Source organism: Tamandua tetradactyla, chromosome 6 (genome assembly GCF_023851605.1).
Source record: "Tamandua tetradactyla isolate mTamTet1 chromosome 6, mTamTet1.pri, whole genome shotgun sequence".
Taxonomy (NCBI): domain Eukaryota; kingdom Metazoa; phylum Chordata; class Mammalia; order Pilosa; family Myrmecophagidae; genus Tamandua; species Tamandua tetradactyla.
The window spans coordinates 22,371,561-22,393,279 of record NC_135332.1 but is presented as its reverse complement, the minus strand read 5'-3'; the positions used below and the strand labels follow the sequence as shown (position 1 = coordinate 22,393,279).

Genomic DNA, 21,719 nt, shown 5'->3' with positions numbered 1-21,719 from the left:
ATCAGGCTATTCAAACCATAATTATGTTGTGAAATAGCAGTACTGGAGAAGTCAAAATATAAACTCACTTTATAAACCCTAGGTAATTACTGCAGGTTGTTTTGAGTTACACGGTGTCCGTTGATCCAAATAATCCGTACATTTCCTGAACTGTATAATTAAGTCTTGCATCTTTGCTCTGTTAACTTTGCGAAGTAACCTCAAGCTGAAAGAAATTGAGCGGTAGTGCTTCTTGAATAGCGTTTGGAAATTGAGTATGATACTGCATTTCCTGTACTACAGGATCTTACCTAGTAGAAACTATGTCTTCCTAAGGAGAAATGCATCAGGAATTTGAGTCTTGAGGGTTTTTTTCCTGCCAAATCCGTTTTCAGTCTTATGCGCCGCACCCTATCATTCATCTTCACGTTGTCACGGTGGCATGGCTGGCGCCCACGTGCTGTATACAAACTTTCTTAGTCCATCTGTATTTACATATATGTTTTGTTAACTGGAAGCTCTGAGTAACTGTGTTGAATGTATAATTCTTGCTGAGTCTGTGGCCTGTCGTAATTTGATTTTCATAGCCAGCTTGTCATTGGCAGTATTGGTGGTAGCCTTAGAGATTAGTAGAGTAGAGGATTGAGGTCTTTGGATAAACTGCTCTTTTTTTAAAAATCTTTTATTGTGTAGCAGCAGGAGAACAAAGGATTATGTAAGTAGTTTATATGGTTTTTAATTTGCTTGTACTAAATCCCAGGTTAAAATATTTAGCTTTTATGTTTTTCAGTCAGCATTAAAAAGCACAAGAAGGGTGTGCAAGGGTAGTTCAGTAGTAGAATTCTCACCTTCTGTACAGGAGACCCAGTTGGAGTCCCAGCCCATGCACTTCCCAAAAAAAAAAAACAAGTAAGTAAACAAACAAAAATTCAACAAATGGTTAAGTTTGTTTTTGACCTGCAATTTCGGGGTACTCACATGGAGAAAGAATGAACTGTGACCCCCACCATACAGCATACCAAAAAAAAAAAAAACTCACGAGAAAAACAAAAGAAATAGGCAGTTTTTCAAATTTGGTTTTATAAAACTGTTTAATTGCTGTAACTCACAACAGATCAAGTATAGCAAAAGCTGCATTTTAAAGTTTGAGATTCCTAAGAATGAAGAGCTGAAAAAAAGAAAAAGAAGGAACAGAAAGAAGAGAAAGTATAGTCCTCTTCAGAAGAGTTGTTGAAAGTGAAAGTCTTTTCAGAACTGAAAATATGTTTTTTTCTTTTCTCTTTATATAGTTTACGTTTTTTTTTTTGACTGTATCCCTGACCAGTGTCTATGGCTCTTTAATTTGTTTTGTTCCTTATAATGTATGAATCACATACAAAACTGTTTGGCATAAAGCTTTGCGTTTTATTTATAGTACAACAATAGTAATTATTTTATAGTAACCTAAAAAAAACACTTTGGAGTGTTTTTGTGTGTTTGTCTGTTTTGTACATGGTTATGGTCTGGTTGAACAACTTAAGTTTATTAGCATTCCAAATCTAGAGGTCTATGTAAATGAGCTTGGAGTGGTTGGGTGAAACACAGAGCCTAGCTGGAGGACAGAATCTAATTCTGGCACTTAGATAATAGAATGTAGGGTAGAATCAACTTTTTCCCATTAATTTCAGCAGAGGTTTTGGGAAAATGCAACATGGCACTGTGGGAAAAGCATGAACTTTGAAGTCATTCACACCTGGATTCAAAGCCTGGTTCTGACATTTAATAGTCTTGTGACCTTGGGAAAATTATTTAACCTAGAATTGTTGCTGGTATTAAGTGAGATAACGTCTGGAATGCAGCCCTTCCCTTCCTGTTCTTTTTTCAAATCTCTGATCCTCTTCCCCCAGCCTTCCCTACCTCACTCTGCTGTTATCACATACTGTATTTTTCATAGCTTTTTTTTTTTTATAGCATAGGCAGGCTCTGGGAACTGAACCCTGGTCTTGGACATGGCAGGTGAAAATTCTGCCCCTAAGCCAGAATAGCTTTTATCGTAGAAATAATTAATTAACATTTTTAATGTGTCCAATTCCTGCCTCACCTGACTGTAAGGTACATGAGAACGGATTTTTTCTGCAAAGTGTGTGGTGCTCACTGGGCCTTAATGAGTATTTGCTCTGTGAAAGAATGGCAAGTATGTTAAAAGCGTACAGCCCAAATGCTAGAGGACTTTCATTTTCCCCTTATTAAGTGGAGGAATGTCAATTTTTTCTTGCATACATTTTTTCTTTCCCCCAAATACTCTCACTGTAAGCCTTACTATGATTTTTATGAAATACCCGCAGAAATCAAGCTTCTGATCTGTGGTGGAAGCTCCACTATTTTTTGACTTCTTGAAATTTTTCTTGTCTCAATGTTTTTTAAAATGTTTTCAGAAGTCAGATAAGAATTGAAAGGGAATCTCTTCTTTTGATGCTAGCAATTCTAAGATATAATATACAGTAATGATTAATGATACCATAGTTAAAACTAACCCTTTTTTCATAGGCTTTTCTTTCAGGGTGAATTCATAGTGCTTTACACTGAAATGAGTTACATTTATGCACTGGAGTAATAGGAAATGCAGTTGTGCCAGTTTCTTATATCCCTTTGTGTGCATGATTTAGTTCTTGACTTTTCTAGTCATGTTTCCTTCATAATTAAATAAATATAAACATTTAGCAATTATGAAACTTCATGTTTACATATAAACACATGTATACATGCCTGCGTATACATTGTATACATAATGTGTATAGCTGTCTACAGTTTTTCTAACAGCTGTTTTTTTTTTAATCCTACTCAACAGAAGAAAGGAGAGCAGCATTTTTCTTCCAGTTACTCACCTGACATGTTACTGAGCAGTTGAGAAAAATGTCAGACTATGATCATCTTTATGTGGTATCTTGCTGAAGTTCTGTGATTCTGAGCAAGAAGAGGACTATATAATAATCTCTCTTTATTTATATGATTTAATTTACTTGCTATTTTCAGTGAAAGGCCTTCCATGATGTATTGCTAAAGAATAAACCTTACCAACTGGCAGTAGATTTTAGTTTTGGGCTAACAAACAAGTAAAGCTTTCCAAAACACTTGTAACAGGAAAGTACTTTTGGACTATTTTGTTTCAGGGATTCTTTTGGAAATTACTTTCAGCATCATCAGTATCATTGAGATACTGGGAACCCATGAGTCAAGAGCTGTTTGATAAGAGATGTACCTTCTGTGTCCTACCCTATTACTGTTTGGGGACAATTCTCCAACAGTCCCCTCTTGATCAGGAGATATTATCCTTTGTGAGGAAACTGAGGAGGAAAAAAAAATGTCAAGCAAGTGGTTTAAGGATATGGCAACTCTTTTTGATGCTGATCTGTAAGTATCTTTACCTACATTATTTCATTTAAGCCACGCTACAACCCTCTGAGGTGAGATTATGTTTACAGATGAGGAAAATGAGACTCAAAGGGGTTCTTTTTTTTTTTTTTTTTTTGGCATGGACGGAAATTGAATCTAGGTCTCCAGCATGACAGGTGAGAATTCTGCCACTGAGCCACCATTGCACCGCCCTTTTTTTTAATAAACTTTTTTTCTTAATTGTGAAATATAACATATACAAAAAAAGCAGTAAATTTCCAAGTACATTTTAACAAGTTGTTACGGAACAGATTTTAAAGTTTAATATGGGTTACAGTTCCATGATTTTTTATTTTTCTTCTAGCTGCTTCAAGACGCTGGAGACCAAAAGAAATATCAATATAATGATTCAGCAGTCATACTCATTTGTTAAACCCTATCTTCTCTGTTATATTCATCCTTCTCTTTAACATATATACACAAAAGCAATAAATTTCAAAATACATTGCAACAGTTGTAGAATAGATTTCAGAGTTTGGTATGGGTTACAATTCCACAATTTTAGATTTTTATTTCTAGCTACTCAAAGGTACTGAAGACTAAAAGAAATATCAGTATAATGATTCAGTGCTCATACTCATTTGTTAAACCCAACATTCTCTATATAACCCACCATTGCCGTTAATCTTTCTAGCCCACTCTTTAGGGATATTTGGCTCTGCCCGTTCTAACTTTTTCATGTTGGAAGGGGCTGTTGATAACATGGAATAGGGGGATGGAACTAGTTGATGTTCTGGAGAGGTTGGCCCCTCCAGGTTTCAGGACTTAACTGTTCCAGAGACCCATCTGGAGGTTTTAGGTTTCTGGAAGGTTACCCTAGTGCGTAGAACCTTTGTAGAATCTTACATGATGCCCTAGATATTCTTAGGATTGGCAGGAATGGTTTTAGTTGGGGGTTGGCAAGTTATGATAGGAAGCAATGTCTAACTGAAGCATGTGTAAGAGTGACCTCCAGTGTAGCCTTTCTCGACTCTATTTGAATTCTCCCAGCCACTGATATCTTATTTGTTCTACTTCTTTTGCCCCATTTGGTCAGGATGACATTGTTGATCCCATGGTGACAGGGCCAGGCTCATCCCTAGAAGTTATCTCCCATGCTGCCAGGGAGACTTCCATTCCTGGATGTTATGTCAGAGGGGTTCGTTTTGACCTTTAGGTCTATGAAAGTAAATTCTGTAAAGCTATCTTACTTGCTTTTGTTTGATTCTTCACATTCTCCAAGACTGGTTCTTTCCATATTCACTTGATGGCTTATGGCTACATCTAGCTCTTGGAAAGAAGAAATCTTTTTAGTCCTTTTTTTTTTACTCCTTATTTTTCCCTTCAGCTTTTGTTTTTTCAAAACTAGATCAAAACCGAAATGAAAAGAGAAACTTCATCACTGATATCAAATAAGTGTTCTAATTTTATTACCCAGTTAAGTGGTAATTTAAAAAGAAACTAATCACAAGCTGCTTCAAAGAGAAGAAACTCTAGAGCAGAAGAAATGAAAAGTAAATGAGAGCCTATTTCAGGGAGTCTGCTGCTCATGGCAAACCAGTTTTGCTGATTTTTCACATTGTTTAACTAATGTGCTCACTCATTTTAGTTCCCAGTAAGTCTGCAGTTAACCCGTTCCCCACAGAGTTCATAAATTTTAGTAGTTTTAGGAGGATGCTTCTTTAGTTCTTTTCCTTTAACCTTTCATATGAAATCTCTACTCTACCTTGCAAGCCTCTCTTCTAATTCCTCGAAGATGACGTTATGATTGTTGTGTTTAAGGCATAAAACCTGGTGGTCTCTATTGAGTGTGCCCCAGACACAAAAGTAAACTAAAATTCTTCAACAGGATCAGTTCTTGCTTCAAAAAACTTCTAGCACTGTTGTTTTTAAGAGCAAAGTGAAAACGATTCACTGTTGTTAAATGTTAAATAAATGTTATCTGTTACTGTTATTACCATGTCAGGCACTGTGCTAAGCCCTTTACATGGATTATCTCCTGTGGACTTAATTTATCAGGACTGTTTGATTTAGTTTTATTAGTGAAAAGTTAGGATTTGGATCCCCACCTCTCCTTTTGACATCTCAGAGGATCTGTTCTGAATTTCTTGAATTTCTTTTCCCTTTTGTATTGACTTCTGCATCCTGAATCTGCAGCCCTATAAGACCTATCTTTTGATCCATTCAACAGCTCGTGGACTTTCTCAGACACGGAAGTCTATTGGTGATGAAGATGGCTGTCACATTTAATAAAGTGTCTTTGATAGACCATTATCTTTTTCAGAGATCATTCTAGTGAATTTTCTGCCATCATTGAGTTATGACTCAAAATTACTGGTGATGGTCTCTGAACAGCATTTGATTTGACCTTGAAGTTGCCAAGTCACAGTCTAGCTCAGTGAACAGACCCAGAGGATATGGAATTTACACTGTTGACTTATTCACATTCTAAATAGTTAAGTATGTGAGAGCTTTTGTGATCCCTAAAAAATGGTTATCCTCTGTGACAGGATTTAACTTGTGTACCCTCCAAACTCTGGCTAAATTGTCCCATGGAGGCAAAGGATGGCAGTAAACAATCTTTTGAATCTCTTCCTACAGCCTGCTATTCTTTTCACATATCTCCTACAGTTCCATAGTAGCAGTACTGAATTTGTTTTTTGTTTTTTTTTCCCACCATTTAGGAGTCGCTTGCACTTTTATGTATAAAGAACAGAGGAGTGGAAATTTACAGAGTTTAAGGTATTGCATTAAGTGATTCTGCAGCCACAATAGTTCAGAGAGGAGGTAGCTGATTTCTAGTTGTTGCATGTGGTGCAGTGCACGTGGTAGCTGATTTCTAGTTATTGCATGTTTTGCAGTGCACCTGGAAAATGAAATCCCGTTTTATTCCCTCTCTTTGTGCTTTCTTAATACTAATAGGATTAATGATGAAGGTATCATACTGTTGATTTGCCAAAAGGATTTCCTGAAGTGCAGAAGGGAAATCAAAAGGATATTGGATTTATTTTAGTAAACTTATCTGGAAACTTTGAATTTTAGCCTAAAGGATTAACTTTTGGTTTTTAGAGATAAAAAACAAGTGACTAAAAGTTCTGAATTTTATTTTCTGGACTCTCTTCTTTTTGATCTCATAATCAAAATTAATCTTGTGATCTATGTTTAAGACATTGAGGCCATTTGAAGTAGTTACAGTGGAGCATTTTCTTTTAATTCTTGTAGGAATAAGACAGGTCTGGGAGGAGATAAAAATAAGAAAGTTGGTAATTTAAAATCTCAACCAGTGGCTTAAAAGAGCACATCATTTCTACTGCTTTCATAGAATATGAAAACATAGACTGTGGAAACATTGAAGGTGTTTTGCTGACCCTCTTTTGAGCTCTGATTCTTCAGGGTTTTATTTTGGTATGTTATGCCTGGAAAGCATTAGTCAAGCATAATTGTTGAACCCTTAACTGTGTACTCAGCACAACTGAATATTGCTCTAGGAAACAGCTGGTGAGATTTAGCCCCTATGTTCAGGAGTTTTTTTAATCTCTTTGGGAAGCCAGAAAATAGCACATTGGTATATATAAAGTATTAAGTTATTTGGGAGACCATAATTTTAAAACAGATCAATGAGAAGGAACTGTCTGAGTAAAATATGGATCCCTTTTCTCATTACTATTAATTACTTGCTCCTCTGATAACACCAAAACTTTGTACCAGGGCCCTGTGTAATAAAACAGAATTTGGCTTTAAAGGGTTCTCAGATAAATTCTTACAGGAAATGAACCTTCAGTGTATGGGGAGAATGACTCCAAGTCCTCAGAATATTAGTGGCTTATAATAATTGGTTAGATGATGACCAATTTGTCCCATGTCTCTGGACCTTGGTTTCCTCATCTATAAATGACAGATTAAGCCAGATGGCCCCGAGATGCCTTCCAGAGCTGGTGGCTTAGCTTGCACTTCCCCATGATGACAGGTCTCTGCTCCTCAGCCATGCACCTTTGAGTGGCTTTTGTCATTGAGTAGGATTAAAAGGAGGGCCTGAGTTAGGGCTCCACAGGGCTCCTGTTGTCTGAAATTCTCTGCTCCTGCCACTTATCTGTCAACTTGTCCTTCCCTCCCGCCTACTCACACACCCTGGCACTGCAATCTAGTTCTAGAAATAAGGTTCATTTTCCACTTCCTTCCCCATCCATGGTTTTATACAAGAGTATCCAGAGGATTTCTTACATGTTTGAATTTAAAATATTTGACTTTGGGGCAGTGGGATGGTGGCTCAGTGGCAGAATTCTCGCCTGCCGTGCAGGAGACCTGAGTTCGATTCCCAGTGCCTGCCCATGCAGGGAAAAAATATATATATTTGGCTTTCATTAAAAGGTGATATTTCTTGATTGCTTTTACCTGTTCTTGGGTTGCTTGTTCTAAGTAGTGCCATATTTGCTGGGTTGATCACTAATGACTTGGTTTGATCAATTTTACTTTAGGATGTATATTTCACATTTTCTCAATATACTCCCATTTCCCTTTCCATAGCAGGCACCCACCCAAGAAGGCAAATTTGACTTAATTCTCTGCTTTATATTTTAGAGGCTGATTTCATTATCAACTGGAAAACCAAATGGAGCCACTTAGGCTTTGACTTTCTATATTTCAAGGTTCTGGTTCTGAGCAAGCTTAGTTTGAAGAATGTTAAGATGACTAGCAGGTTTAGCAGGATCTCTGAGAAATTTCTGTTTTAATTTGCATAATCCCAGCATGCCTCTGAATCCGTTGTCTTGCTGTCTGGGAGTGTTGATTGAAAGACCTTGGTGAGCTCATATTGTATTTTCATGGATGTGGATCAATAACTAGTAGCTTGCAAGATGATTTAGTGTTTTAAAAACTTCCCTGTGTTCTTCAGCTGTCTGTATGTTTGTTGTACAAGTTGAGACAGGATCATTGCTCAGTAGCTACAGTGCAAATTCAAGGCAATATAAGAAAAATGAAACAAGCGCTCTCATTTTAGTTTGGACCTTGGAGTTTTACATGTCTTACATTGACAATGCATAATACAAAATAAGAGGCCAACTCGAAATCTTTCCATATAAATGGGGTCCATGAGGCAGTGGCTGCACAGAAGTATCTATTGCAAGTGGCTGCACAGAAGTATCTATTGCAAGAACAAGTTAAAAACAATTATGGGCAGGAAAGGTAGTTTTTATTGTATTTTTTTATATTTGTAAAGACTTACAAAGTTGAAGGAAGTCATTTTCTCTATTTTCCTCATGTGAATTGTGTTTAGTAAGTAAGTATCCCTTTCACCTAGTCCTTTTTTATTCTTTCAAAGAATTATAAAAATGATTCTTATGGTAATGTACATGGACCAACGAGATAATTCATTCCATAAGCTTATATGAATAAGAACTAAATTATGTCCAACAATGGGACACTGTTTTGTCTCCTTACATTAACCAGTTTTAAGCCTTATGTTGATGTTCTTAATCCTGAAACTGAAGTAAGAATATTTCTGGAATAAGAAAACCACCTGGAGTTGTTGTAGGCTGCAAGTGAACCTGGGCATGAAAACAAAATTGAGTTGAGGGAAAAATTATGTTCAGGTCATAAATGACTTTATGGTTTCTGTTCTTTGCCATGGCTTTGGGGGTTTTGCTGAACTTTTGGTTTGAAGGAGGTCACTGTATTTTCCCCCTGAATGTTATGAGTCTTCCTTCCATATTATGCCTTCTGTGTATTAATATAATTCTTAGTAGGAGAATTTGTGTCTGCACTTCATATTCTTATGTTTGGACTAAAGTAACCTTTAGTCTTTATTGGATCTCCTGACTTCACAATCTTTCTACATCAGCCTTACCAGTAAGGGTGGACGTGCTAGATGGGAACTGAGGGTAATGTGACTGGAGAAGAGTTGAGCTTGATACCTTTCAAGTTAAGAAGCTACTGACACTGTAGGCTTTCAAGCACGGGAAGCCGTTTTCATAGAGGTGAGTTCTGCAGCAGCATGTAGGTTACAATGATGTAGAAAGATAGTAGAGCCAGGGAGATCTAGTAAAGGCTGGAGGTTACATCAGTCCAAGTGTAAGGTCATGAAATCTGGACACAAGTGCTCCTACCAGGAGTAGGAAGAGGTGAGTCTGAAGACATTCTACAAAAGGAAAGAGTGGCATTTGATTAAAGATTGCCTTTTCATGGTACAGTACCATTTAATATGAGATGGTAATGAATATCATAACCCCAAGATGTCTTAAGATCCTGAAGGCTTTCTGAATTATAAAATAAAGCTTAAATATTACCATAATGGTAATATAAAATGCATTTTATGCTGTTTTATTTGTTTGAGAATTGGTTATCTAGAATAAACAATTAAAATATTACCCTGTGAAATATGTTCCAGTAGCCTTGATTCTTGAAAACGACTTTATGACTAAATAGCTTTTACAGTGTGACTGTGATTGCAAAAACCTTGTGTCTATTGCACCTTTTATCCAGGGTATGGACAGATGAGTAAAAATAAATAAGGATAAAAAATAAATAAATAATGGGGGAGATAAAGTGTAAAAAATGGGTAGATTGAAATACTATCGGTCAATAAGGGGTATGGAATGGATGAGTTCTTTTTTTTCCTTTTATTTCTTTTTCTGGGGTTGTGCAAATGATCTAAAAATGATCATGGTGAAGAATACACAACTATGTGATGATATTGTGAGCCATTGATTGTATAATGTGGTTGGACTATACGTGTGTGGATATTTCTCAATAAAAATAATTTTTTAAATGTTATCCTCTACTACACCCAACTAATCCTGCATATTAGGGTTCACTGTACTGTCAGGTTGGGCTCCTAATTTTGGTACATTTCAGGAACACTTCAGAGATGATGGCAGAGTGACATCAAGCGTTATGCCCAGATAGCAATACCCAATACCGAAATCTGTTTAGATGTGACAACAACTACAGCAGTAATTAGGAAAGCAAGCTGCACTGTGTACCTTAGAATCCACCAACAAAATGAAGAAAACCTAGAATCAATATCATTATCCTAACATTAGTGGAAGAACAAATCAGTAAAAATTGGGTGAAAAGATCTGAGAGTGAATGAATGAAAAATGTCAAAGAAGCAGAATGTAATACACCATTTGTGTCTCAAGATGTTGAGGGACAACACTGGAAGTGATCATAAAAGATTGTAGGAAACTGTCAAATGTGGGTAAGAAATTTTTTGCTGTATTTGTTGGGTATGTCATAGGACTCTGTGGAGAAGTAGTATGAAAGAAGTACCATATTTACACATACGCACGTTTTATATAATTTCTTCATGGCATGAGTAGCTGGGTGTTTTGTGTTTGGTTGTTTCTTTTTTGTTTTGTCTTAAATTTTCCTAAGATTCTTGTCTTGATTTTGCCTGCGGCATTCACTTAGTCTTAACCAGATGACAGTTGTTTTCAGTCCTGCAGGCTTGCTTTGGGCATTTATCATGATTGTTTTACTATTTTGGACTCAGAGTGCAGGAACTTTAACCTGCTTTTTTCTTCATCCCTTCCTTTCTTTCCCATATTGCCTTGTGATTTAGATCTAGCCAGAGAATCTCCTAAAGCCTAATGGGTCAGGGCACGGGGTAAGGAATGGGATAGAAAGGGCACAGAGTACTCTAAAAAGACCGCTACTGGCTTTGGCTGTCATCCTTTTAAAAATTTAGGACTCAAAGAGCGTGTCAGTAATGTTAATGCTCTGTCAACAATTATCATTTGCCTTTGGAACATCAGTCTGGCAATCTAAAGAAAATAAGCACACCAAAGCAGCAAGAATGGAAAAGGCCCTTTCAAGCAAATAGGGTATTCCTTGCACAGCACTCCTTCCCTGGGAAGCTTAGAGGATGGAAATGAGAAAAGTTGTATTTGCTGGTGTCCTGCAAATGCCCCTTCTGGAACCTGGATTCTGTAGTCTACTTTTGAAGCCAATCGTCTTGATTAAGGAAGGTCTGGGCTCCACAGAAAGCTCTTTGTTTTTTCATTATAGCTCAAAACAGATGATAGGTTTTTTTTTTGAAAGTCTGCATCAGTATTTCCTTTGTCTTACAGTGGTTTGAGTCCAGCCAATGACACTGGAGCCAAAAAGAAGAAGAAGAAACAAAAAAAGAAGAAAGAAAAAGGCAGTGAAACAGATTCAGCCCAGGATCAGCCTGTAAAGGTAACAAGGAGGCTCTCTGTTTTCTTGTGACTAAGAGTCAGTTTTTCAGATGAGAGCGTTGTTTTTTTTTTTAATTAATAAAACCAGTCAACATACACAGCTCTGCAGTTTCAGGCACTTCCCTCTAGCCTCTCTAATACACCTTAAACTAAAAAGGGGTTATGTATATAACACATAATAACCTCTCGACTCTATTTGAAATCTCTCAGCCACTGATACTTTATTTTGTCTCATTTCTCTTTTCCCCCTTTCAGTCGAAAAAGTTTTCTCAATCCCTTGATGCTGCGTCCCAGCTCATTCTAGGATTTCTGTGCCGTGTTGCCAAGGAGGTTTACTTCCTTGGAGTCATGTCCCACATGGAGAGGGGAAAACAGTGAGTTTGCTTGCCATGGTTGGCTGAGAGACCACATCTGAGCAACAAAAGAGGTTTTCTGGGGTGACTCTTAGGCCTCATTTTAAGTAGACTTAGTGTATCCTTTGTGGAGCTAAGTTTCATATGAATAAACACCAAGATTGAGGGCTTGGCCTGTTGATTTTGTTGTCCTCCCTGCTTGTAAGAATATCAGGCCTTCTCCAAATGGAGAAGTTGAATTTTCCCCCTTTTGATGAGAACGTTTTGAGGTAAATGTATGAAACAATTTAGATTGATAGTTTCTGCTGGTATTACTTGAAGATGGAGGAGTTGGATTCCTCTGTTTCCTCTGCTGCCCTAGACCTAGGTGGTGAAACTGCTGTCAGTGCCTTAAAAGACACAGCAGGTTAGACACTGAATCCCAAGCAAGATGCCTCATTAGAATATACAGGTACATAATTGCATGTGAAACTGTGCTAGGTGCCATAAAAGAATAACTATGTAGTAATAGGCCAAGTTCCTAGAGCAGTTATTTTCAGTCTTTCTGTCTTAAGTGCCTACCACTATAAGAATAAAAGGCCTAGTCTTTTTAAGGCAGACCTTTATATATTTGTTAGCATTTAAGGCAGACTTTTAAATATTTGCAAGCATTTTCTTAATGCCGTAGTCATTGTAATCAAAACTAGGGATCCCACAGAGTTAGTTTCTGAGTTCTATTTGTTAAGAACCACTGGTCTGGAGCTCACAACGTAAGACTGACACACTAACATGAAACTCAGATAAGAGGAACAGTGGTTTCATTTCTAAAATAAAATGATATTTAAAAAAAAAAACTTATTTTAGATAAGTAAGTGTTGACCTCTTCAGAGTAGGCCCCTGGGAAAGCTCAAAACATATCCATGAATTTCCTTTTAGAATTGTCTCAGAGCCAGTTTGCAAGCCTCATAAGGAATCTGATCTCATTCCATTATACCCACACTTTGCTTTATACCTCAAATGTTATGTTCCAATTTGAATCCCCTGCCTCATTCAGACATACCTACAAATAATTTTTTACTATTTCCAGTATCAAAGCCGTTATAGTATTGTTATTACTCGCATTGCTGGCCAGACTCTTGCCAGCAATTCATTTAAATTAGCCCCAGTCTTCCCATTTTAAAGATGAGTGAGGTTTAAGAAACTCACCCAAAGTTTTATAGTCAGGAATTCTAGCCCAGCCCATACTTTGGCTTTAGGGATTTAGTGAAACAAAATATAACATATATATAGCCTTTGTACTTTTCTCGTTACAAAAGTAATTGCATTTCATTGTGGAGAGGTGATACATTTCACTGTAGAGATTTTAGGAAAAAAAACATACAAAAGGATAAATATTAAAATTACTTATAGTCCTACCTCCCAGAAATAAGCAGTGTAAACATTTTGGTTTATATTTGCTCTTTACTTCATAATTTAAATGAAAAAAAAAGTTAAGTAGAAGTATCAGAAGAAATTATGGATATTTTTATCATCCTAAGCCTGACATAAGATCCCAAAGGCATAAAAGAAAAAATTGACAATTTTAAAACTTCTTTTTGGTAGAAGTACTATAAAAGTATGACAAGCAACAAATTGGGAAAGGTGTTTGCAATGTATATATCAGTCAACTTAAAATAATAAAATAAGTAGGCAGTTCACAAAGAAAAGAATATAAATGTTCAATCAATACATGAAAAAATGGTTATACTCACAATGAACGGAATGCAAATTAAAACCAATTCTTTTAATCTAGATTAAGATTTGGCAATATTCAATTATGAGAGTCTAGAGAAATTAGATGCTCCATAGAGTATGAATTGGGATATTAATTAATATCTTTTAGAATGCAGGTGACAGACAGTATATGATATCATATCAAATGTGCCATCCCTTTGGCACAGCAAACTTCTTTCTTAGATTTTATCCCATAGAAATACATATTACATATTCCAGTGAGCAAAAGTAGATACACAGGAAAGTTCATTACAGCATTGTCTGCTAAACCAAAGAACAAAGTCACCAAAATGTCCCATCAGTAGGGTCTGGCTACATATATTATGATCCATGCACACAGTGAACACAGTTTTTAGATAGGCAAGGCTATGTGTCTTCGCATGGAATTCTCTGAGACATGGTGTTTAAAGAAGAGCGATCTGTAGAATAATATGATCGAATTTCAGTTTTTGAAAAGTGTGTGTATATTTGGAACTTGCACGCAAAAAGGCCCAAATGTATGCCTCTGCCTGCCTTGCCTCCCAAGTTAAGACTGTCAATAAAAAGGATCATACTTGAGGAATGGGATTATTGTCTTTTTACTTTCTATATGTATTAGGTGTTTCTGCATTGTTTGAAATTTTACCCTGAGCACGAATTACTTTTGTCATCAAACAACCCAAGACTAAGAGGGTGAGAAAACCAAGGGATGCACCTGTTGTATAACTCATTATCAACCTCTCTTTGTCCAGTTACTCTTATAGCATATGCCCTCTGGGAGGACAGGAAATCACATCCCACTACCATACATTTGACTTGTGTTCCTTTAAACTTTTTTTTCAATTGTGATAGCAGATACAGCATAATATTTCCATTTTAACTACTTTCAATTATACAATTCACTGCTATTAATTACATTCATAATGTTTTGCTACCATTATCACCATCTATTACCAAAACTTTTCCATCATCCCAAGCAGAAACCCTATACCCATTAAGCATTAATTCCCAATTCCCATGTGGTATCCCTAACTCTTAAACCCATAATTAATCAGAAGTGCTTAGTAACATAATGGGCCTTTTTCTCCCCAACTTTGTCTTGCCCAGATGAACTCTTTGCCAGCAGAGAGGATCCAAGAAATACAGAAGGCCATTGAACTGTTCTCAGTGGGCCAGGGACCTGCCAAAACCATGGAGGAGGCTAGCAAGCGAAGCTACCAGTTCTGGGATACACAGCCTGTCCCCAAATTGGGTATGTGCTTTTTTTCCCAGGCGAGGGTAATAAATGTACCTTAGCTGTACCTCTGAAGATTCCATGCTGGATCAGTGAGGGTGGATAACAGAGTCATGAAGTTCATCGGTAGTTATTTTTATAGGATAGTCTTTAAAATGTGATATAGAAAAGACTGTTGTTTATGGACCTTATTCTTTCATAGTAGCACACATTGAGGGTAGAGACTCTTAGAGCATCATCATCCAATATAAATCTATAAAAATAGTACTATATTGGCACATGATGAGTGGGGGATATCTGCCCAGAGATCTGTTTTCCCACAAAAATTTTATAGAGAAACTAACTTATCTGGGTAAATGTTTAATCCTGGAATGGGTAGAGTCTCCGGCTTCTTCCCCTTGTCTCTCAGCCAGTGTATACTTACTAAATGCAAAGTAATTTGAAATTTTGCTTGAGAGAGTGATGGTTCACCACCTAAAATACTATATGCAGTTTTGGTCAGCCCCTCTTAAAAAAAACTGCAATGAACTCTTAAAGGAGTGGGACAGGTAGAAATCTAAAAGAATTCCATAAGGGGTAACAACAGAGCCAAAGATGCCTTTTGAGACTGAACTGAGCCAACCTTGATGGCTAACTTTATAGGTTGCTATTAACAGATAATTTCTGAAATGACTGGATCATGATCCTGAACCCAATTACAATGATCTGTGTGACAGGGAAGGGGAGTATGTTGGAAAAAAAAAACAAACAAGAAAACATGTTCCAACGTCGGATGTAAATGACCTTCAGATTGTCCATGTTACTGCTTTCCTTCAGACACACTTAGGCCTTTCAATATACCAGGTGAAGAGGGGAAGCAGAAGGCTGGATGATGCTAAAGTTGATGAGGAGAGAGGGCAGCTGTGTCCAAAGAGATATATCTACTCTAGGGGTGGGGAGTATACAGAACCTTTCTGCTCAAAGTGTAGTCTGTAGATAAACAGGATAGGTATCACTTCAGAGATTGTGAAATAGAGAATCTCAGGTCCTACCCCATACTTGCAGAATTAGAATTTTCAGGAATTTGTGGAAATGCTCAAGTTTGAGAAGTTCTGCTCTAGAGGAGATACAGCTTGGTTACCACATTGAATCAAGCTAAGGTATGCCCCACTGGGCGTGGAAGGAAAAGCCCTCTTAGGTAGTTATGCAGATGAATCAGCAGCAAGCACTAATTCAAAACCCTGCCCCCAACTATCCACCTTGTCCGTTGAGCTGTCCAGGTCAGCTAGGTCCCTGGCTCACTGACTGAGCATTCCAGCAAGGGATTGGAGCCATGGAAATACCATTAGTAGAGAGTGGTCCCAGTGACCACACCCCAGCAAGGGACAGGGGGACTACTGGGAGCCACTTGTTTCTGGAGTGAAATGCATGGAGAGACATCTTGTGAAGGCTGCCATTCATTCATCTTGGCCTGGTTTTCAGATGGTGTTTTAGAGTTTTGATTGGATTTCATTTTTCATTAGGAATTTGCAAATGAATAACTTAACTCCCTCCTTGGTAGGAAAGCGGTATCTGGTAAAAAGACCAGTCGAGATTAATGGGGTTATGTTCTTCTTTGGTCCATTTCAGCTGCAAGGCCTGTGCCAGTTTGCCATAGTTCCTCCACCTGTAAATATAGAAAGTGTTCCAGTTTAGTTTTCAAGAAGCACATGAGAAGCTGAAATGAGGTTCATTTATATTTCTTTTGAACATGCCTTATGTACAATGTGGTTTTCTGTGGACAAGTGATCTTAGTATCTGAAAGATCTGCTCTTCAGGTCTGTGGTCAGTCAAGCCTAAATTAAGGATGCCTTTTGTTTCAGTGAGAAGGTACTGCATAACCAGGTGTACGTTAGTCTGCATGGCTGAGGTGTCACCCCAGTTCTAATTATTTGCAGCTTTTTTGCCCTAATGTATTCCATTTAAATGGGGAACTAATGATTGTAACAATTCATGTATACCAAGGGTACTTTGTTTACATCACTTCCCACTTAGTTTGGGAAATCTCTCCTTAATCTATTTCCATCCCATTTTGTTGGAAGAGTTATAATTAGATTTTATTCCATTGAAGAGATCTAGAATACTTTAGAAAATTTAAATTGTCCTAAGTTCACTATTGAAAGGCCTACCAAACAGCTAGATTCTGGTATGTGTATGGTAAATTCTGTTTCTGCCAAATAAACCTTTGATCATGTCATTCTACTTTTTAAATGTTACCCCTTTTCCCTCTGTACTAAGGGGTGCTAAATCCTTTTTCTTGCCTCTGCCTATGGGTTGAATTCTAGCCACTCAAGTTAGTTTTAAAAAGTAATATCAGAAAGAGACTATGGATTTCTTTGAGTTCCAAGAGAGAAGTGAAGTCATCTCATCTTCTCCCTCTTCCCTTGTCCTTCTTACTTGGTTTAACGTCTCCCCAAATCTCAGGCATTATCTTTTCTCCGAAGACCTTCACAGTTGTACTATAGTGTTTAGTTTTGAATCTTCTAGGTGGGGTGGAGGGTAAGCTGCTCCCACAGAATAGGACTGGCAGAAGCCCATGATGCTGGGCACTGGGAAGTGGACATGCAGGAACACTGGGCCACTTCTCAGCCTTGGCACCCTGGAAAGGAGTCCCTTAAGGTGCCAGTGCTTTCTCATTGTTCTGCTCTGTCATCTGTATCTTGCACATAGCAAACAGTTGGGATAATCTATGAAAGCTGGTTTATCAAAAAATATTCAGATTTACCAGTTGAATACGGTATAAATGTTTACTCTTTGTTAAATGCCCATCTGAAGATGTCATTCCCTACCCTACACCTCCCACTTAAAAGCCCATTAAGGATGTCCCACAACCCTAGGTATAAAGTCCAGCTTCTTTACTACAGCTCACAAGACACTCCGTAATTGACCCCGGCTTTCCTCTCCAGCCTCATCTCCTAGCCTCTCATATACTATTCCTACTGTACACACAGCCTCCCTGCCCCACCCACTCTACCTCATGCCTCCTCATTATCCTTAAGGTTTCTCATTATCCTTGAGGTTCTACTTTTAGATTAGCATTTTCTCTGAGCAGTCTTTCCTGGTCTCCATTCCCATCCTGGTCCTGCAGTGCCCCATACTTCATTTCCACAGGCCCTTGTCATGCTGGATGGTGGGATCCTGATGGCTTGTCTGATGCTCATGATGGTGAGGACCTCGGTCCATTTCATTTACCAACTCCTGCCACAAAAGTGGCACATCTAGGATTCAGTGAACACCTGGTGAAGGAGTGAGGGACTGGAAACATCTTCTGTGTGCTGGGCCTAGTAACCAGCCTAGATGAAAAACTTGACCTTGAGATTCAAGTAATATAGTAGAAAGACCACAGTATCTTGGCCATGGAGGACATTTAGGGAAAAAAAATGTTTCCAAGTAAAGAGCATTGGAAAAGGTAAAGGTTATTTTCAGGCAGGAAATTGGCCGACCACCTAGATAAGACTCTGTAGAGTGGAAATACTTCAATGTTTGTACGTTCAATAATTTGATTTTATTTATATGCATGGTAGTAAATTGGAATTGGATTGACTTATGTTAATGAATTAACAATAACTTGTCTATATATAAATCAGAAGAACAGTTTTTTGGGAAGAAAAATATAACTGCTTTATCAAGCAAACCTTTTGGGAAGCCAGATTGTAAGTCGAAGGTGCTTAGATGCTTTCCTTGCTACCTGTCCCTATTGGTGCCTACACTTCCTAGTTAGTGAATCTTATCACATCATTAATGAGTTTTGTTTTGTTTTTTCAGTATCTCAGAATGTAGAAATAACAGTCACAACTCCTGAATATATATGACTGCTGTAAGAATTTACAATCTAGGACCCTTGACATTAGGCCCCAATCTGATAACTCATGTTCTCGACTTGAGTTCACTAAGTTTTTATATTATAATTAGTTCATATGTTTGAGGCATGATAATATTTGTCTTTTTGTTCCCGACATTCCATACAACATACAGTCCTTAAGGTTCATACACCTAGGTGCTTGCCTCACAACTTCATTCCTTCTTGTGGCTGCTGAGTAGTCCATTGTATGTATAAACCATAGTTCCCCCCTTCCCATTCCTCAGTTGTCAGTACCCTTAGGCCACCTCCATTCTTTGTGAATCATGAACACTGCCACCGTAAACACCAGAGTGCAAATGTCCATTGGTGTCCCCACAGTCAGTTCCAGAAATGACTTTTATTTATTGAACATTCCCCAGAAGATGGCACATTGTGAGGACTGGGATCTTGTCTTTTTTTCACTGCTATATCCTAATACCTGGCATCATGTCTGGGGCACAGTTGATGTTCAGTGAATATTCTGATTGAAAAAGAGTTACATGGTCGGTTCTGATGGTGGTCTTCTCAGGTTACAGCCTGATGTAGCCTTTCCACTATACCTGCCCCACAGATTTATTACTGGGAGTGTCTAGAGCTTCCTGTTTGATGTGAGAATAAAGTCTTTGGGTCAGGAGTCTGAAAGTCAGTAAAAGCATAAACTGAACGCCTAGTCTATACAAAGCACTATGCTATGGAGCAGTGTGCTAAGTGGGTTGAAAACTCAATTTTCAAAAGGCTTTAAACATTGTGTTCTTCCAAGTGTAAACATGAAGGAGCTCTAAATATTAGGTTGAATTGTCTAAGTTTACCAGATGAGTTTGATTTGGTTCTTGGTAGGAATGGAATAGTATCGGGTGAGCACTCCACGGACTTCCACAGAGGAGGCACGTGTTGTCTGAGGAGGAGGGAATGTTATGTCAGAGGATAACTTCCTGGCAATATTGTGTAGACTCAGCGACTCTACCTAAAGGCCCTTGCAGGACTCTATAAACACTGAGGGCCTGAGTTGGCAGTTACTAGCCCACATTGTTGAAAGCCAAGGCTGGCATGGCCAGGATTGAGCTTGGCGCCTGGATACCATAATCTAGTTTAGGAATGGGCCTAGTACATTGTCGCTGTTGATACAAAAGCAGCCTTGTTGTGCAAATCTTTACAAATCCATCCAGAGCCATGGGCCTGGGCCAGGGCCATGACAGCAGTCTTTTATCCAACCAGGAGGCAGAAAGCCAAATTAGTAAAGATAAATGTTTGTCAATCGGTAACCAGAGTGACATTTGAAAGGGTTTCCAAAAAGCTAACCACCTTGGATCCCAGTGATTGTTCTGAGCTTTTGCCATTAATTGGCCCTTAGTTAGCAGCCAAGGATAACTAGAAAGATGGTCTGCAGTTGCTGGGCACAGAGTGTACTTCAAATGGAGGCCTCCTAGAGACAGGAGACATTTGCACTGGTTGATTTTTTTTTTCCCAAGGTAATTTTATATAGCACAAAATTTCCCATTTTAACCTTTTATTTTATTTATTAATTTTTGCAGTCAGGCTCCGGGAATTGGACCCAGGTCTCTGGCTTGGCAGGCAAGAATTCTGCCACTGAGCCACCATTGCACCGCCTATTTTAACCATTTTTTTAAAAAAGTTTTTATTAATTAAAAAAAAAAATTACAAGAAAGAAACACAAACATTCCCAACACATACAGTCAGCAATTCACAATATCATCACATAGTTGCATATTCATCATCATGATCATTTCCCAGAACACTTGCACCAATTTGGAAAAAGAAATAAAAAGACAACAGAAAAATAAAACAAAAACAGAAAAAAAAATTTTACATACCATACCCCTTACCCCTCCCTTTCATTGATCACTAGCATTTCAAACTAAATTTCTTTTAACATTTGTTCCCCCTATTATTTATTTTTATTCCGTATGTTCTACTCGTCTGTTGACAAGGTAGATAAAAGGAGCATCAGACACAAGGTTTTCACAATCACACAGTCACATTGTGAAAGCTATATCATTATACAATCATCTTCAAGAAATGTGGCTACTGGAACACAGCTCTACATGTTTAGGCAGTTCCCTCCAGCCTCTCCATTACATCTTGGTTAACAAGGTGATATCTACTTAATGCGTAAGAATAACCTCCAGGATAACCTCTCTACTCTGTTTGGAATCTCTCAGCCATTGACACTTTGTCTCATTTCACTCCTCCCCCTTTTGGTCGAGAATATTTTAACCATTTTTAAGTGTACATTTCAGTGGTATTAATTACAGTTCACAATGTTGTGCTACCATCACCGCCATCCATTATCCAAACAGAAACTGTACTTATTTCTGCTTGAGTTTTGCACTGAACACCCTCCTCCCCCAGGAAACAATGAATGAGACTCAAGGCCTTGCTTTTCTTCCAGGAGAAGTGGTGAACACCCATGGTCCAGTGGAACCTGACAAAGACAACATCCGCCAGGAGCCCTACACCCTGCCTCAGGGCTTTACCTGGGATGCCTTGGACCTAGGGGATCGTGGAGTGGTGAGTAGGCCCAAGGAGGCCACAAGTGCAGATTGTGTGCCACTTTCACAGTAGGCACTACAGCCACACCAAGGCAGCTTCTACTCAGGCCTTCTTCAAGGAATCTCTTGAGAGCTGAGCCAAGCAGGCTGAACAACACCCCCCCCCCCCCCCATCTATTGCTTCCTGGGGCCTGCCCAAAACTACATAGTGTTTGGCCTTTCTGGCAGGCCGAGGGTTAATCCATGTAACTCCCCCAGAATTCATTCACTCATTCATTCCCTTGTTTTATTTCTAGTCTATTCTTTAACTCATGAGTTGAGGCTGCTAAATGAGGGTCTCCCCTCCCCTTTCCACCCAAGCCACCCTGGGTCTCTTTTGACCAGAGGGCTATGTTTCCCCTGTAAGGAATACTGAAATTGTGAACAGAATTTTTAAATTTCAAGTTTGGGTCAGTGGTGGAGACAGCT

General features: G+C 38.3%; 1 protein-coding gene across 3 annotated transcripts in view; it reads left to right on the top strand.

Moving 5' to 3' along the window:
- NMT1 (N-myristoyltransferase 1) overlaps window positions 1–21,719 on the top strand; it is a 35,106-nt gene that overhangs the window by 3,308 nt on the left and 10,079 nt on the right. For all 3 annotated transcript variants that reach the window (XM_077164095.1, XM_077164093.1, XM_077164094.1), the window contains 3 exons: window positions 11,457–11,565; window positions 14,756–14,900; window positions 21,152–21,270. In XM_077164095.1, coding sequence (XP_077020210.1) covers window positions 11,457–11,565; window positions 14,756–14,900; window positions 21,152–21,270 — 373 coding nt within the window. The remainder of the gene's footprint in view (window positions 1–11,456; window positions 11,566–14,755; window positions 14,901–21,151; window positions 21,271–21,719) is intronic.